Genomic DNA, 18,474 nt, shown 5'->3' with positions numbered 1-18,474 from the left:
ATATATATATACAGGGGTGGAGTGGGATTCAGTTTGGTTGGCGCTGAGAACACACACAAAGGAATGATATAAATAAGCCTGGAAAAGTGATAATAGAGTCAGATAATAAGATTTCTTAAGTACCCACTGGGTGCCAAGCCCAGGACATAAAAAAAAAGTACCTGCCTAAGGGGGGGAGACAACAGACAAACCACTCTATACACATGAAAACCAACTGCATCAATTGAAGGTAACCAACAGAGGCAAAATCCTAGCGTTAGCAAGAAGGCCTTTTACTCAGCGGGTAATGAGGACCCACGAACATTTGGGGTTTTTCATTTTTTCTTAAGCAAAGTGACTTGCTCAGATGTGTTGTTCACACAGCAGGTGACAGACTGAATCACCTGCAGGGGGACAGGCTGGATTTGGGAGACCTACCTGGAATGAAGGGAAGGAGAGACAGTAAGGAAGGACCCAGTTGGCTATGGTTGGTCTTCAGGAGGGTCAGCCACTAAGGTGGTAGCTGTGGAGATAGATGTAGTAGAGGGATGCTTGGCAGCTGATGGGATATGAGAGGTAAGGGAGCGCCAAGAGTCTAAAATAATGCTCTGGTTATGAATGTGGGAACCAAGGGGCCATCAGGAAAGTGAGAGGGGGAAGCAAGTTTTTTTTTTTTTTTTTTTTTTTGGAAGAGGGGGAGGAGTCCTTTCATTTTATACAATGCATTTCTTAAGTATCATATATATATACGTATATATAAACATATATATATACATATATATATACATACACTGTATCACGTAAAAAATACAAAGTAAAAAAACAAGCTAGAGTCTACTGGAGGAAGGAGAAGGGGGAAGGGGGAAGGAATTCCCCATGGATTCAGGTAAGCTTAGGAAAGCTAAGAACCCTTTGGGACTCTGTTTCCCTTAGAGTGCTAATAAGACCCTCAGGTAGAGGTGGTCCTGACAGATAAGCCTGGGCCCCAGAGAAGATTGGGCCTCATTTGGAAGTCATGGGGAGAAACAGATGGTAGGGGAAGCTTCCTGAGTGCAGAACCCTGTTAAGAGAGCGTCCCTGGATGGAAACGGGCAGAGGAAAGACCATGGAGCATATATTTAAGCCTACTGGCTAGACCGGTAGGAAGACCAAGAAATTGTGGTCCCCATGGAACCAAGGAATCAGGAGGAGGGAGTGCGCAACAGTACCCCGAACTACAGTGACAAAAAAGGAAGATTTGGACTTTGAAAAAAAGACTCAGATTTCAAGACTGGTTCCAATATGCAAAATTCCAGAGAAATCTCAAAAGTGGGAAAAGAATTGGCAATAAGTAGCGAGCAACAAAGTAGCGAAAACATGCCTGTAAATAGTATCCAAAGAGTAGCAATGAAGGAGATCGTGGGGAAAATGGGATAGGAACCAGGTAGAGTAAATCAAAGGAAGACTATTTCAGAATCGGAGATACCCAAGCACATTTGCAGACAAACGGAAAAGAACCAGTGGCCTTGAATAGGCTGAGGCTCCTTTTTTATTAGTATTATTTTGATGGTATTTTATTTTTCCAAATACATGCAAAGATAGCTTTCAAGATTCACCTTCACAAAACCTTGTGTTCCAAATTTTTCTCCCTCTCCTCCCCTCTTTTAGGATCTCTACAGAGATCCTTAGTCAATCTGAGGGGTATGAAGTGAGACCTCAAGGTGAAATTGAGGATTCTTGAGAGAGGAAGAATGACTGTTAGAGTAAGATGCTAGTGGAGGTAGAAGGAAATGGACTCAAGGGTTCCAGGAGCAGGATTAACCTTAAGCAAAATTCATTTGGTCTCACTGACACCAGTGCAGATCATGCACTTTCCTATCTTTCCTCACACTGTCTTCTCCCTGGAGTGCCCCTCAGATATGGCTTTGTTACTGGTATAAGGATTTACTGAAGTGAGGGAACATGGCGGAGAAAGGAGAAAGTACCCTGGACTTGGGAGTCAAAAGGCTGGGGTTCCAATTCAGTTAAACATAAGCTCTTAGAGGGCAGATAGAGGGTCATTTTTGTTTTCATATCACCTTTCATGTACCAGAACTTGTCATATGCTTAAGCAGATGCTTAAGAAAACGCTTTGTATGTTTCACTCTGGTATTTGTAAGTGTATCAGGATGTGATTAATACTTGCAGGAGGAGCTTGTCTTCATCTGTTCGTTGTTCTTAATGCCACAAGAGGAAGCTGGGAAGGTATCAGAACAGGAAACCCTTCTGCAGTTCTTTTAGTAAGTGTTCCTCTACTCATCCAGCTTGAAGACTTCCAGCTGGGGAGCACAGACTCTGTGAATGAATATTCACTCCCTCATTCATTCAGGAGATAGTATGAAAAGTGCCTTTTTCTTTCTTTCTTTGTTAAAACCTCCAAAGATAGCTCAGAATTGACTAGCTAGATTTCTGATCTAAACTCAAAACATCAACAACAGGTCCCAGGCCTCGCCCACCAGGCCATTGTTTGAGCCCAAACATAAATAGCAATTGATTCAGTTAAGGCCAGAAATGCTAAGGGGCTTAGCCTCCCTGATTGCATCTTTTTTGTTTGTTTCAACTCTTATCTAATCACGGGATGGGCGTTTCCTCGGTCAGACAGAATCCGGGCCGGTCTTTCTAATCTCTGGCCTGGGGACCCAGAGGGCTCTGGAAGGAAAAGTGAGGCAGGTGACCTTGCCCAGCCCACCCTCCCCGAAATCCAATTCACCGGCAGGTACCTTTCTGAGGTCACGGGTCTCCCTGACAAGGAAGGACAGACGACAAGTTTGGCCTAGTTATATACCTGCCATCGCCCCGAATCGTGGGATCCTCCAGAGCGAGGCTTCTTAAACTCTTCCTCTTTGTGACCCCTTTTCTTCCCGGGACAGAGGGATATAAAATGGGTATACAAACCAAAGTTTTAGTGAGAATAAAGTTTTAGCCCTGTCTGGGCTCGTGACCCACACTTTTAAGAAGCTGGACTCCAGAGGCTAACCCAGCTCCTCCTTTAAAATCACGGAACGCTGGGGTTGAATCTCGTGCCTGCTGCTTGCTTGCTTAGCTGTGTGGCCAGCTCTGGGCACCGCCCATGGGGCAGCCCGCTCTCGGGGCTCTTGGGAGCTTTCAAAGAAAAGGAGCACGCCTAAGTGCTTTGATCACTTGAAATGAAATCCATGTAAATATCAGCTGTCCCAGCGCAACCACAGGGTTACAGTAGCAGGGGAGCTCGGATCAGAGAAGTGAGGCAACATAGAGTGGGATGGGGGGAGGCGCACTGGGAGGGCAAAGCCGGGGCTGAGGCGCTCAGGCCGCCGCCCAGCTCTCGGCTCACCACCGCGCCCTTTCGCCTAACCCTGCCTCCGACCGCCCGGAGGCGCTGCGCGCGCCTGATTCGCGCCGTTTCTCAAAAGCGGCGGTTTCTCTCTCGCGCGCGCGTATACGTGCACTCGTATCCGCCCAGTCGCGGTCGTGCTCGCCTCGTAGTCTGCCAGTCACTCCGCGGTGGGCTGTGCCTGTGCCCGGTATGGGCCGGACCTGCGGCCGCGGGGCGGGGCAAAGCGAGACGCAGATCCAGCCACGGCTGCTGCAGCTATAGTGACGGGAGACGGGGGGCGGAGAAGGGAGAGAAAAGGCAGCTAGCCCCTTGGGGTCCCTCGCCCCGCCTCCCCCCACTCCTCTCCCCTCCCTCTCGGCCTGTGAAGAGAAAAACAACATGGTGGCTCTTCCGGTACGGCCGGGAAGTAGGTGCCCTCTGACCCCGGAAGTAGATGACCGCCGGTTCCGTCCTTCCCCAAAATGGCGGAGGCGGTGGCGGCGGCGACTGAAGACGAGGAGGAGATAGTAGGGCCCCGACTGCCGCAGCTACTAGAGACCGGCCGCCGGCTATTAGGTGAAGTCGAGGACACCAACGAGTCGACGAACTCCAGGTTTATCCAGGAGAAGGTGAAGCAAGGTTTGGAAAGCTTGGAGAAAGCTTCCCGCATGATGGCGCAGCTTGACCTGTTCAGGTGAGTGGGGGGAACAGCTAGCGACCGGACTCGGAGGGGATAGGGACCGGACGAAAAGCAGAGGAGGGGCAGAGTCGGCTACGGCCAGGGGAGGGACTCTAGGGGACGGTCAGAGGTCCGTAGCTTCCTCGCCTCCGGTCCTTGACAGTCGGCGGCACCTGGACTCTGAACTCCGCGGCGAATCCCTTGGTGCATGGGAAACTCAGAGGCACTGTCCGAGCCGGGGCAAGGGCTCGGACTCAGCCTCTCTCTGCCTTTCTTACAGCCCCAATGAAGACTTGGAAGAAATTTCTTCCACCGACCTCAAGTATCTCTTGGTACCGGCTCTCCAGGGAGCTCTCACTTTGAAGCAGATCAGCTTCAATCACAGGTTGGAACAAGTACAAACTGCCCGTGCCCACTTCATGGACTTTTTAAAGCAATGTCAGAACTACCAGGTCACAAAGTTTGAGCTTCCCTCAACCCAGGATAACCCCCCTGGAAAAAAATCGTTCGATGGGCCCACGGGAAGCCAGCAAAGCCTCGTTGCCATGGCGTCCCACAGACAAGCCAAAATAGAGAGGTGAGTCAGTGGCTTGACAGAGTTCCATGGAGTGATGCATGTTTTGGGGGAGACCCAAAAAAAAAAGGAGCTTGTTGTTAAGGGGGTTCCTCCTTACTGAGCCTGAGGAAAGACGTGTCTAAGATTTACCAGAAGCCACTGCCTTTGTTGAGATGACTCCCTTCAGCCCCTTCACGGAAACCATTGTATAGAGAAGAGAACACTGGCACCTTTGTTCTGAGTCCTACTCTCTTCCTACCCCTTTGTACATTGTATGTCATAGCTATAGGTTAGTCACCAGCTAATCCAGTCCCCTCCTGTTGAGGTAAGAGAACTGATGACTACAGATGAAAGGAATCTTACCCAAGTGTATTCATCAGCAAGTCTCCTGGGAATTTGAACCCAGAACATCCGGTTCCAAAATTAATACTCATGCTGTGAGGTCTTGAGCAAATCACTCTTTTCTGACTTGATTTTTCCATGTGAAAAATGGAAACTTCCCACTAACACGTGAAGATGTCATGAAATTTAGTGAAACAAAGGGAACGCGAGTCTTTCAGAATTCTTGGGGATAGTCATGTGTCTTCTAGACAGGATTCTTCAGATACCAGTCAGGCTGAATGGCCCATTCTTAAGATCTAGGGATTCTTCATCAATCTCAATGAACAGTCTTCTTAACTTCTTCAGGACTGGGCTCTTATTCCCTGTCTCGCTCCCAGGAAGAAACTTGAAGGCTGGGAAGTAACCTACACTGATCTCAGGTTGTTTCTCTTTTCTGCTGGAAGGAACCAGCACTGTTCAGGATGGGTTCTAAGTGCCAGCTGGGACTGAGGGTTCCTTAGTGGTGCTAGAACCCCTGAGGCATCCAGTGGGACTTTAGAAAGTGGGCTTGTCTGTCGGGGAAACGTGTCCCTGTTAGGTACTAGAACTGTGGGTCTTAAAGGGCGGAGGCTTCCTGCAAAACCTCCTCTTGATGAGATTAGATCTCAGAATCTGGGTTGAAAAATTCAATCACATGGTTCATCTACTCCAGATCATTCTTCAGTAGGAATTTCCTCCAAAGCATTCTTGAGATGTGATCTTATCTAGCCTCTGGTTGAGATATCTGCCAGGATCGGGCATGGGGCACCTCCACTGAAGCCCAGTGGTGTGCTCTTTAAGCAGGGGGCATGGCTGCACCTAAAGGAGCGTTCACGCTGGCTTTCTTTCCCACTTGCAGTTTTGCAACCTTCCTGACAGATTTGCCATAGAGCTCCAGCCATCTCTCAATAAAGCTGATATCATCCAGAACTTTTAGCCACTCACCTTGCCTAGTGTGTTGCCTAGACTCCGGGGGTGTGAAGCACACAGTAAATGGTCAACCTAGAACTCATTCCAACAACCCTCCCTTTCCGAATGGTGACAATGATAGATTTTTATCCAAAATTTGCCCTTGTCGTAGGCGTGAGGCCCTTTTTGGTAGTGTAGACAGTCTGACGATGGTGCCTACATGGACCTCCCAGCCACTTATTCCTTAGGAAGCTTTCTGTTTCATGGTCTTACTTTGCAGATTATCTCTAATCCAGAGCCCCTAATTGGACCTGTGTTTCTGGACTGCTCTTCTCTTTTCCATCTGTACTGTCTCTGGGTGATCTCCTCAACTTCTATGGATTCAATTATCATCTGTGATCTCTTTATCTAGACCTGTAGCCTCATGTCTCCAACTGCCTACTGGACATCTCAGTATAGCAATAGCCAGCAGATTTTTTCAACTCAGCATGTCCAAAACTGACTCTTTCCCTCCACAACCATGCTCTCAGTCCCCCGGGCTCAGAATCCAAGAGTCTTCCTCAGCTTTTTCCTCTTTCCCCCACCCCCACCCCATGAATATCAAATCTGTTGGCAGGTCCCGTCAAGTTTCCACCTTTGCAACATCTCTTGTGACTATTACTTTCTCTCCTGAAACTGTTGCCATCTTGATGCAAACTCTTCTCACTTTTCCCCTAGCTTATTGCTGTAACCTACTGGTTTGACTCCCTTGCTTCAGGTCTCTTCCCCACTTCAGTCCATTTTCCATTCAGCTGTTAATGATCATCCTAAAGCACAGACCTCAGCATGTCATTTAGTTATTTATTAAGTTCCAGTGGTTCCCTGTTCAGACTCTACTTAGCTTTTAAATCCCTTTACAGCCTGGCTGCTTCTTACCTTTTCCTGCCTTTTTAACATCTTACCCTATCCCCTCACTCCAGCCCTGCGATCCAGTAACACCAGGAACAAGATTCTCCATTTCCTGACTCCATGCATTTTCACTCTGCCCCCCACAACTGAAGTTCCCCCTCAGCTCCACTAAAATCACATTTTCTGCATGAATCCTTTCCTGGTACCCCCTTAGTGCTAGTGCTTTACCTCTATTAAGTCTGATTTATCCTGTCTGTACCTTATTTGTACATAATCACTTGCATGTTGTTTCCCTGTTTAGATTGTAAGTTCCTTGAGGGCAGGGACCAGTTTGTTTTTTTTTTTTTTTTCCCAGTTAGCATAGTGCCTGGCACATAGATGTGTAATAAACTTTGGTTAACTTGAATCTGCCATTCAGTGTGATATTTGTCTTACCCAGTTTTTTGTCAATTCTAAATTTTATGTTTTTATCTGTGCCTTCAAATAATAAATTAAAATGTTAAAACACCACAGAAAAACAAGAAGAGTGATTGTGACATGGAGTCTACCAGAGACCTCCTCCTAGAATGGCATCGATCCTCTAAACACTGTTTGGATCAAGTCATTCTGCCACTTGAATCCACATGACCATATTGTGTACCAGCCCATGTCTCTCCTACTTGTGTAGGACTTTGCTGAAATCCAAGTTACTTTGTCTCTAATATTCCCCAATTTACCCATCTGCCTATCCTGTTTTAAAAGAAATAAAGAAATAAAGAAATGAAAATAAAAGGAAATGGGGGTTAGTCTGGAATAAGCTGTTTGATGAAGCCCTATCGGTTCTTAGGGGTCACCCCTCCCTTTGTAAATTTTCACAAACAGCTCTAACATAATACATTCTAGAACACTGTTCTAGATCAAACACTGATCAAACTCGAGCTTACCAGCCTGTAGTTTGCAAATATTCTTCCTCTTTTTCTAAATCAGGGTGCCATTTGCTTTTTTCCAGTCTCATGGCATCTCTTGTTTCTCCATGAGTTTTCCAAGACCATTTACTGGTTCTTTCAGTACCCTGGACAGTAGTTTTCTAGGCCTGGTGACTGGAAGTCTTCAAAAAAGACAGTTGATCTTGTACCATCTCTTCATTTGCCTTGCGTTTTAACTCCCCATTAACTAATTTTGATCTGTCCCTCAAAGTCTAAAAATTATAGGTTTACAAGTGGAAGAGATCTTGGAGAGCATTTAGTCCAATCAGTTCATTTTCGAGCTAAAGAGCTAAGGCTCAGAGAGCTTGGGTGACTTGTCTCAGCTCTCACGGATTAATAAGGGAGTGATTATAGTCCATTATGGTGCTTTACTCTCGGTGTCCTTGGCAGAGCAAAGAGAAGTGGGATCTTCTCTTTCTTGAGTGTCCATTATAGTCATTGTGTAATAATGCCAGGCGGCAGTTCTCGCTGTAATATTTCATCCCCAAAGTAGCTTTTTAAAGCCCTTCTTATTTCCTTTAGTAGTTATCACTAGCCTCAGATCATTTGGGGTTGGAATATTCCTGCCATTCTTGTCAGACCTCTTGACTTTGTCCTTATTTGCCTGTGCCTGCTTCTGTCTTCTGTAAGGGTCTTTGATTTTGTCATTAGGGGGACTCGCACCAACTGAGATTGCCAGCAATATCTTATAGTAGATATTGGCGTCCCAGCTGCCAGGCTGAAATCTCTACAGAACTTACCTGGCCCTTGGCTGACAGGCCATTTGCAGCTTTTGTCCAAGCTTGTGCTGCTCTGGCCACTGCTCTCATCTCTCTGAGATGGGGAGGAAAGGATCGGCCTGCTCGAGCCACGGCAGGCCGCTGGTGAGTAGATGGTCAGACTGGGCAGTGAGCCATGGGCTGGGGTCACTGAAATCAGTCAGGCATGGCACCTTCTAATGGTACTGGGCTGGCAGTTGCAGAGTGCAGATCCAAGGCACTGAAAGGAGGAGCCTAAGAGCCTGTGGAAGAAGGATCACTTAGTTGCAACATTGTCCAAAGAGTCTGAGAGTTTCCTTCCCTGGGTTTTCCAAACCTACTAGAGTGTTACAAGATAGCGTTACTGGAGCCGCTACTCTGTCTCCATTTCCTCCATGTTGTTAATATCCTCTAGAACTAGGAATGGAGTCCTGTCTGCATAGGAGAGAGTCTACAGGGGGAATGGAAGGAAATAAGCGTTTGTAAGAGTGTCTCCTGTGTGCCAGGCTCTACGCTGAGCGCTTTGCAAATATGATCTCATTGGCTCCTCACCACAACTCTGCTGCTATTATCCCCATTTTCCTGGAAGGAGGAAACAGACAGAGATGAAGTGAATTGCTCAGGATCCCACAGTTACTGAGTGTCTGAGGCTGGATTTGAGCTTGGACTTCCTGACTCACGGCCCAGCTCTCTTATCACTGCACCAAAGCCTAACCGCCCGGGACTGCTGCCGAGAGTTTGGGGCCCTTCTTAGTCCTTTTGGAACGGTGAAGGGCATTTGGAAGGTAACATCTATTGCCGAGAAATCTCAGGCCTAGATGGCATTTCAGACTGATTTTCAGGGGTCAACATCACCTTTTGGGGCTCTGTGATGCTTTGGGGCTGAGAAAGAGGGTTTGGCCAAAGACTGTGGCTCTTTCGATGTAGAGTGGGGACAGAGAATTGCCCGGAGCAGCCCATGTCATTTCTCCCCGATCCAGAAACCCAGTGAGCTATCTCTCTGGCACATGCAGGACTGCTACACCGGGATGTCTCCTTAGGTAGCAAGAATACTGGGGAGGTCTATCTTTCAAAGGAAGGAGCTGCTGGGCTTAAGAAGCTTTGGGTGGCAGGAGTGATAAGCAAGCGCTGTATAAAGCCCCAGTGTCTGTTTTGAGACCTTATCTGGGTCAGGCCCAGATGTGTCGCCCTTGAGATCCCATTGCCAGGGAATCCGTTGTTGATTGTAACATGACACTTTCCTAGAATTATCATTGGTATGGTTGCTCCCTCTGCCCCTGCGGGCAGATCTCAGTTTAGCTGTTTCTATCAGCAGATGTTGCCAATTGTAAGAATATGTTGGGAGAGACACTAGCACAATCTTATGTTGCCTTAAAAGAGTATTGATGAATCCCAAGGTTGTGCCATTGAGCCTAATTATGTAGGCCGCATGTGTCTGGTTACTCCATTTTAAGAGGCATCCAGTGGAAGGTGATCAGCATGATGAAGGGTCTGGAAGCCATGTTGTGAGAAATAGTTCAAAGATCCAGAATTATTTGACCTGGAAAAAGATGATGAAGCAGTTTGATGGCTGATTTGAGGCACTCACAAGGCCACCCATTTGGCTCAAGGGCTACCTTCTTAAAAGAGGTCTTTGCAGACCGTCCCAGCCTGGTTAGTTCCATCACATATTCTCTCTTATTCATATTCTCTCTCTCTCTTCTCTCCCTCCCCCCAAATGTACTCCCAGGTATTCACATATCTGGGAATGTATTGTATTCCCTCCACAGAATGCAAGTTCCTTAAGGTTATAACCTGTCTCAGTTTTGTGTATGCGTCTCTAGCATCTAACAAAATGTTCGGCACAGAGTGGGTGTTAATCCACGCTTGCTGATCCAACGGAATATTTGTCCCGAACTCTTCAGAATGACAGAAGTGGAATCAATGGAAAGGCATATTTCAGGTTGCATCCGAGTGGCACCACAGGGAATAGAGCACCGGAGAATTACTAGCTGTACGATACTGGACAAACCATTTAATTTCTGTCTGCTTCAATTAACTCAGCTGTAAAATGGTAACAATAATACCACCTACCTCTGAGGGTTGTGATGAGGATAAAATGAAATGATACATGTGAAGTGCTTTGCAAACTTTAGAGTACTATATAAATGCCACATATATATGTGTATATATGCTACACACAAATGTCACATAAGAAGAACTTTCTAACAATTCACGCTGTCCAGCACAGTGCCTGGAGCCTGAACACTTAGACATTTATTGGCTGACTGACCGGCCCCCGCTCACTGAAAGTGTTTAAGATGATGACGGCCTGTCAGAGATATTATCAGGGGTAGTCTTAACATGGATGGGAAGGTAAACCTCTGTGGTCTCTGAAGTCTCAACCAATTATTAAGATTCTGTGGGAAATGATGTTGCTTAACTCCTGAACAGAATGCCCCTTTGAGGCATTCTGTGTCCTGGAGAAAAATTAAGATTCTATCGACCACATGTTGAGCTGATTGTCTAAAGATGAAAACTTCTGAGAGCAGATTCTGTCTCTTTAGCTTCAGTTCCTAGCCATTTCTCATAATCTCTTCCCGGTGGCTCAAAGGAATTGTGGGTTATGGATTATAAAACCTGACACCACTCCCGAGGCAGGATAGTGCATCAGCAGCTTTCTAGACTAACTTATTTCCTGAGAGTGGGAGAAATTATGTTGACTGTTTATATGCTGCTTGATCCTGCTGTGATAATTGTACTTAGGAAAATGACTATGAGCTTGTTCGAGTCATTTTGGGGGAGAGAAGGGACAACCTCCTTCTTGAGGTTCCCAAGTAAGGCTCCTTAGGTTTGCTTTCTCTTCCAAAGGAAATGGTGAGCTGGAATGCTTCAGTCACCGAGTCTTCGACACGGATCCCCCATCTCCCAGCTAGTGGCAGACAGAGACTCCCTTTTTTGCCTTTTTTTGTACCCCCCAGCCCCTAGAACAGGGCCAGACACCTAGTAGGCACTTCATCAGTGTTTGTGGGATTAAATTCTGTGGGACAGATACAAGCAGAAGAAGGAGCTGGAGAACAAGTTGGCATCTCTGGAATCTGCTGTAGAAAATGGCCGAGCAGATGAGGAACAAGTTCGAGAATATTACCTGCTTCACTTACAGAAGTGGGTCAACATCAGTTTGGAGGAGATCGAGAGCATCGACCAAGAAATAGTGATCCTGAAAGCCCGAGACTTGGGAAAACAGGTAGGAGCGGGATTGCATTTCTGCTGTGGGTTTCTAAAGAGTGGGTGCTACATGATGACCTGGAACCTCCACAGGGAATTCCTCAAATGACATTGCAGTCTGTTTTCAGAATCAAACATCCATTGTCATCGTTGAGCTAGGTGGGTCCCACGAGGCCGCCCTGCAGCCTTGAGGACTCTCTCCCCGCTTACAGGGAGTGGCTCTTTTTTTTCCTTGTCTGGTTTCCACTAATTACCCTGGGAGTTCTCTGCTCTGAGCAACTTCCTGGCTTCTCTGAGAATTCATTCTAGAGTTATTTCATTCAAAGCCAAAGGAATTAACAGGCTCTCTGAAGGGCCTTTCCCAAGGTCACCTGATACACAGTGGGGTTTGAGGTTTTAAGGTCAAGGAGCCACCTGTGTTTTGCTCCCGCCGCAGACCCCCAGTCCCCCACGTGGCCTTGGGACTGGCTCTGGAAGCGATGAGGTTGACTGAAATTGGCCACATCATCTTTGCCTGTATTGTTTGGGAAGGAGGTGCTGGGACCACGTGCCTCTGACTTTCTGTGGAGGACAGTGTGAGAATTCCTGGAGGTTTCTTCTGAAGCTCTTCCTGCTAGGGAGCGTTGGACTACTGGCTAGGCTTAGAGGGGGCGAGCAAGGCTCAGACATAACAGCCATTTGTCAGGAAGCAGGCACTTGCAGCTGCATTTTTCCACTGAAGGCAAGGCTAAGAAGAGGGTCTTAAGTGCTAGGAAAAGGAAGTAGGTTAGAAATGGATAAAAGCTTTGGAATGACCTTGTCCAAGTAGTAGTTTTAAAAAGCAGACTGTTGGTTTGGGGGAAGATGGTTCCTGCGAGAACTTTCTGTGACCCCATTCCTAGCCTGCTCCTGCTGTGTCTGGGAGACAGAAAACAGGAAGTGATGCTCAATGACTTGATTGTAACTAGGGCTTTCTGAGGTTCTAAGAACACTCTCAGAATTTCTGTGGTGGTGGGATAACTAATTGTTATCCTTTGCCTTTTCAGCCATCAACTTCTCGGGTGCCTCCTCAGAACAGAGCTCCAACCAAACCTTTTATCCTCACTCGGGACACTGCCCAGGCCAAGTAAGTAGCACCTGGAAGGGACCTTGCTCTTGTGGGCCTTCTGGCGTCAGGCTGATATGGCAGAGGCGTGTTACAAACCTGATGAGCGTCATGGAAAGGTGACCTCCCCTGTGGAGACTTCTTCCTCTTTCCTCCTAAACCTAACACTTAGATGAGACCTAAAAGAAAGAGGTTGAAGAAGGAAAACCTTCCTACCGAGCCTTGTGTCTGCCTGAGGGCAGGGAAGGAAGGGGGCGTTTAGTGAGGTGATGCTGTCAGCTTCACACCCAGACTGGATGGCTGCTTGTTGGGGCCGGTGCAGATGAGGTTCGTAGTATGGTTTGAGATTGGCCTCGGGACCTTCCAACTCTAAGTCGGTGGCAACCTTTCTCCCTCAGCTACAGATAGAAAGACTTTTCATTCCCTGAGGATTCCATTTTGTGTCCCCTGGCTAAGAGACAGAGAACAGTTGTGGAGCTTCCTCTGTACCTGGGTGGGGGTGGGGGGAGACCAATCCACAGTAAAGCCTCATCTGGGCAGTTGTCAGATGCATCCCTTCTTTTGGTTTCTTAGACTGACTTCCCTCCCTGGAAGATGTTTTGTCTTCTGATGGAAACCTGGCCTTGCTCTTAGTCTGCTGAAGCCCAGTTAGCTTATCCTAGGGGTGCCATAGTTTTTCTGAGCTCTCGGTGGGTGTCTCTGAATGGAGACAGCTGCTGACTCATTCAGTGAGCCTGTCACTGAACGGAAGGGGCTGTTTTTGTTTAACTCTCTTTTGCTGATTTACTTTCCCCAAGGGTATTTGGCTCTGGCTATCCCAGCTTGGCGACCATGACAGTGAATGACTGGTATGAGCAACGCCAAAAATGGGACGCATTCAAGAATTCAAAAGGTACAAACCAATTGGCCAGCACTTCTTAGGCACTTAACCTGTGTTCCAGGTACTCTGCTCAAGGACTAAAGCAAAGGGAGCTAGGAAGTGGGCGGGATAATAGGAATTGCACACAGAAAGAAGTGCCAGGCTCGCGCTCCATGTCGTTGAAATCGGTAGCCAACGGGAGAGGCTACTGTAGTTTATGCGAGGGCTTTAGAAGCAGAACTTGGTTCTCAGAGTCCTTTTATTTGGATTACCAATCCTTTCCAAAGGGGTAGAGTAAATTCTAAACTGGTGAGCAGTTGACTGATCTTGGGCATTCACCCTGTGCCAGGTGCTGTGGCTAGGCCTGGGGCCTTGCTATGTTGGAGCTAACTTGATCAGTGCAATCCACACGTTCTCTGTTTGTTGAGCCCCATGGATCCAGCACCAATCGATCCAGCCATTTCATGAGCTAGTTTGAGGGCAAGGTGGACACCCTGAGCTCAGTAAAAGAGCGTGAACTGCATCTGTGCCCCCTCTGATGCCCACCTTTTCCTCTTACCTTCCATCACCAGTACTTGTCATGGCAGCTTTTTTTTTTTTTTCTCTCTTCTTTTCCTGTACTTTGGATCTGCTGACTGGAAGGAAACTCTGGACTGAGAGTAGCTCTGATGATCTTTTTGTCCTTATGAACCAATTTGGGTGTCCTCTGGGGCTGTTATTTACCCTCAGTAGTGTTCCCCTAGAGGGCTTGGGCTTACCCCCTTACCTTCAGACTGGAACGAGGGCCTGAGAAGTTCAGGGGAGTTCTGCTCAGCTTTGCTTTATGGTCACTCCTTCTTCCTGCCTTTGCCTCTTTTAGTGACCCTCAATCAGGAGGCAGATCAAGATGAGGATCAGGAAACAAAGTCAGAAGAGGATGATGAAGAGTCATTACTCAAAAAGCGTAATTGGGACGACTGGAAGGACACACATCCACGGGGTTATGGCAACCGGCAGAATATGGGTTAATTTCACCAAGAAGAAATAGGACCAGAGGGGCTCGAATCTTCGCCTCCAAAGGAAAGTTGTACAGGTTCCCACTCCCCTGCCCTCCTCCCTCTCCCGTGTACAATGACATCAGAGACAGTTCATCTTGCTGTGCATTCAATAAAGTGTCAAAAGACTTAAGTGTGCACTTGTAGCCTAGCTGATGAGCTGACAGCTGTTGCAGACGTCACACTTGAGCAGAGATTCCCAGTTTCCCAGACATTGCCAAGTAAGTGGAAAGGAAAAAGCAATGAGAAATGGCTCTGTATTATTGATTGTGGTATGGATTGTTTAAGTCCCATGCGTTTTAAGCCTCCATGGAACCAAGCCCCTTCCTAGCTGGGCTACGTAGAAGCCGCTTGTCCATGGAAGATCTCAGTGAATTCTTTACACTCGTAACCACTGGTGACAACCCCCTTCTGCCCTCCAAGTACTTTGGGCACCGTGGCATTTACAAAAGGACAGAATCAGGGGCCAAGATTTCCCCTGCCTCTTGGCATCATTTTCAGGAATCATCAACAGGGCCATAACTGAACTCTGGTGGACACCCAAGGCCAGCCTTCACAGACTGTTCCTCAGGCACTACTTGAAGCAGTTTGCAAATAACAACAGTGCCTTAGGGGTCTCACCAGCACTCGCTTTGGTCCCACGTGGAGGCTATGACAGGGACGTGAGATCCTGGGACTTCTGGTGCCACTGCTTCCCACCTCTTTCCTTCACCTTAAGTTCATTGAAGTCAACAATTCTTCCCTTGCAGCTCTTCCGAGAGCTTTGTTTGCTAATTCATAACCGACATCTCGCAGAGATCGTCCGTCTTCTTCTCGGAGGCCACGGGCTACAAGATTTGCAGAAACGTTTGCCTGGTCTTGAAGAGAAGGGGGAGCTGGCTCAGGCCCTCATCTCCGGCGTTTTATTGCTTGTGATGCACAGCACTTCTACTCCGGGATCTGTCATCTCAGCAGTATGGCCATTTCTTCCAACATGTCTTCCCTAAGGACTTTAGAAGCAGCATTCAAGGTTCTCAGAACTGGGAGAGTCCATACGGTAGTCAAATGTCCTTCCTTGGGATCTTTGGACAGCAAGAGGATAGTGTTGGAGTTGTCTCTTGCTCTCGGCACGTGACAAGACTTCTCTTTTGAAATCGTACGTCTCTTGATGATACCCCGCTCCGTAATTCCTTGCCCGGACCCTGCTCAGGCTCCCCAAGAGCCTCTCCGTTATCCCCTGGATGGTCTTGGACATGGCTTCTGTGGAGATTATCATGTTTCACTTCTCAGCAGCACATCCCCAGACATATTCAATAATTAGGACCGATTTAACTCCTTTGAAAGAGAAGCTTGGGCTCGTTCAAAGAACTCTGCAGTTGCATAGAAGCAATTTCACTTGTTCTCTTCCTCGTGTGCGGTCTGGGACCTGATTCATCATCCCTGGATATCTACTGATGGATAGGTTCCGTATACTGTCCATTCAAATACATTTCATCTGCTGGGCGATACAGTCTTCCTCCATTTGTTTTTTTTTTCCTGCTATGGAGTGTTAGACCCAACGCTTCAAAGAAATTTGCGGATATCGTTTACGAGGCTCTATCCATCCTGCAGCGTTCTGGAGTCTTGAAGCGGCCGGCGGAGCGTCATTCCATGCCACAGAAGCTTCTGGCGCGCATCAGCATCTCTAGAGAGTCCCTCCGCCATCTGGACCCCGCATCGGATCTTCTCCAGGACGGGAGCAGAGAGATCTGGCGAGCACACATATTCTAGTTTCTGCCTTGCTTAATAGATTTCTAAGTAGTGGGTCTTGGAACAAGGTTGTGTTTCATGTTTTAGGGGACAGTGTATACCATTGACATATGCAGAGAACCCAAATCAGAGGAGATTTTTTTTTTAAGGTGGTGGTTTGCTCTACCGACTCAAATGCTTGTTTTATTTGATAGACAGTAAGCACAGTGGAATCTCATACTCTCAGTCAGTTATATGATAGTCAAAATACTTTGTGGAATTTCAATTGTGAAAGGCCGCTTGCTGATTTCTAATAACTTAAGTATGCACTCGGTGTGTGTAGATTATTCTTAGAAAATTTTATATAGGCAGGGAAAGTAGTTGCAGATACCCTCTAGGTCCTCTTTCTCTTCTTTTTAGTAATAAAGTCTGAGCTATTTTTCCATGCGTTAGCATCTTCCCTTTCAGCTACCTTGAGAATAAGTCTTAGTGCCCTTTTAATGACGTTACCTCCTAACTGATTTTCTCATCTTCAGTTGCCATTTTTACTTCTTCATGTGCGCTTAAAAGTCCACATGTGATAGCTTTGCTGCCTTGATGGTGGGAAAAGTTTATTAATCAAGATAATTGCAGATATTTTCCATCTTTGATCTCATTATCCTACTTTCATCCTTCAATGCTCTGAGGATGGATGCCTATTATAGTTGGGTCTCTCATCAACACTTCTTCAACCTTCTACTGCTTCCCATGATTTTAAGAGGTAGTGTCCTCCATAATCTTCCACCATCTGCTTCCATCAGATTTTTACAAACTTGTTTATGTTCTAGATACGTTGTGTTCTTGTCTGCCATCCCTCCATTCAGCAAACGGATCAAGTGTTTGTTGACTAAGGCAGTTTTCAGGATCTTTGAGACTCGTAATTATGGCAATTGATTTACATTGGTTAAATTATATGAAACTGTTAAATAATAATAATCATCAATGTCTTGTCTCCATTTATTTCTCACTTTTTAGAGTCTACTTGTTTAAGTCCGATCGGAGTTCATTTAATTGCATGCCATATCATTTCCTCATTTTTATTTTGCTGGTTTTGTATTACTTTTCACTTTTACTCTTAACAAGTTGGGTGGTCTTGACTGTATCCAGATAGCTGATTCAGGAATGATTCTTGCATCAGTGATGAGTCATTACCTATCCATCTGTTAAAATGGTAATTAAATGTTTCATTACGTAATTTGGTGCTTAACATTTTGAGCATATTATAATTCTCGTCAGGCCAATTGGCGGTGAACTACTTGGCTATGGTAAAAGCAAAATCATGGAAAGAAAAATGAGTAATGGTTTCATTTTTACACAGGGCTTGGCCTAGGCCAAACCTATGGTGTTATTAAACTTTTTGTGGGAGAGATGAGTACCGTGGTTTAGTGGTTTGTAGCATGTGTGTGTATTTTGGAAGAAGGGATTTATAACATAAATCTAGGCCCAGAATACCTGGGCCCAGCTCTTGAGCTGACATCCAGAAGACTGAATGTACTAAAAAAATTTTGTGTAGGAAATAAATGCTCTCCTAAGAAGCTCTGGTTCACTTTAGCATTAGTGACTTAGGACTAAAAGTTTGAAAGGGCCCTTAGACATGAGCTTCCCCAAAGAAGGGGAAGGAGTTTGGGGTCTTAGAATGTGATAACCAAAGCTGTTTTGACCCCCTCATTTTGCTGATGTCCAATCTTTGGGAAGCGGGGCCCCAACAGCTTACCAAGGGACTTTGTCTCGGGGAAAATCCCCAGAGATGAGAATGTCTTTTGGCAACCTGGTGCCAATCCTGATGTGCCCAGGCTCCTTGGGAGCAAAAATTATCCATAGTGGAGCCAGACTCCCTAGAGCCACCTGCACTAGGCTTCCTCTCCCAAGGACTGTTAAGGAGTCCACAGTGGAAGGTCAGGGTGAGATGTTATGTAACTGGTGAGCTGTTCCTCCCCTGGGTGGAATCAGAGGTAGTAAAGCCAGCTGTGGAAGAAGAAAGGAAGAATGAAAGTCGATGTCAGTAGTCAAGGTTGACTCTAGATCGATGATCGCTTTCCTTCTTGGTTTTTATCGGACTGGCTGAAAGCTCAGATAGGGGAAGAATTTGCTCTTAATTAAAGGCCAGTTACTGCAATACATCCACCAAGAAGCCAGGAATCCATAAAGCCCCAAACCC

At 46.6% G+C, this 18,474-nt stretch overlaps 1 protein-coding gene across 1 annotated transcript; it reads left to right on the top strand.

Moving 5' to 3' along the window:
• Nucleotides 1-3,721: 3,721 nt before the first annotated feature.
• On the top strand, nucleotides 3,722-17,640 carry IGBP1 (immunoglobulin binding protein 1). Its single transcript, XM_003774959.4, has 6 exons — nucleotides 3,722-3,986; nucleotides 4,252-4,548; nucleotides 11,417-11,612; nucleotides 12,619-12,698; nucleotides 13,475-13,569; nucleotides 14,396-17,640. The coding sequence occupies exons 1-6, from the start codon at nucleotides 3,775-3,777 to the stop codon at nucleotides 14,542-14,544; spliced, it is 1,029 nt and encodes a 342-aa protein (XP_003775007.2). The 5' UTR covers nucleotides 3,722-3,774; the 3' UTR covers nucleotides 14,545-17,640.
• Nucleotides 17,641-18,474: the final 834 nt, after the last annotated feature.

The sequence above is a fragment of the Sarcophilus harrisii genome, chromosome X (assembly GCF_902635505.1).
Source record: "Sarcophilus harrisii chromosome X, mSarHar1.11, whole genome shotgun sequence".
Lineage (NCBI taxonomy): Eukaryota > Metazoa > Chordata > Mammalia > Dasyuromorphia > Dasyuridae > Sarcophilus > Sarcophilus harrisii.
The sequence above is the reverse complement of the archived record's forward strand: the minus strand, read 5'-3'. Positions and strand labels throughout refer to the sequence as shown.

Excerpts from the sequence above, each read along its gene's own strand:
- IGBP1 (XM_003774959.4), top strand. The coding sequence starts at position 3,775 with ATGGCGGAGGCGGTGGCGGCGGCGACTGAAGACGAGGAGGAGATAGTA. Across the intron at positions 3,987-4,251 it reads GCGCAGCTTGACCTGTTCAG|CCCCAATGAAGACTTGGAAG; the intron begins GTGAGTGGGGGG and ends CCTTTCTTACAG. Across the intron at positions 13,570-14,395 it reads CGCATTCAAGAATTCAAAAG|TGACCCTCAATCAGGAGGCA; the intron begins GTACAAACCAAT and ends TGCCTCTTTTAG.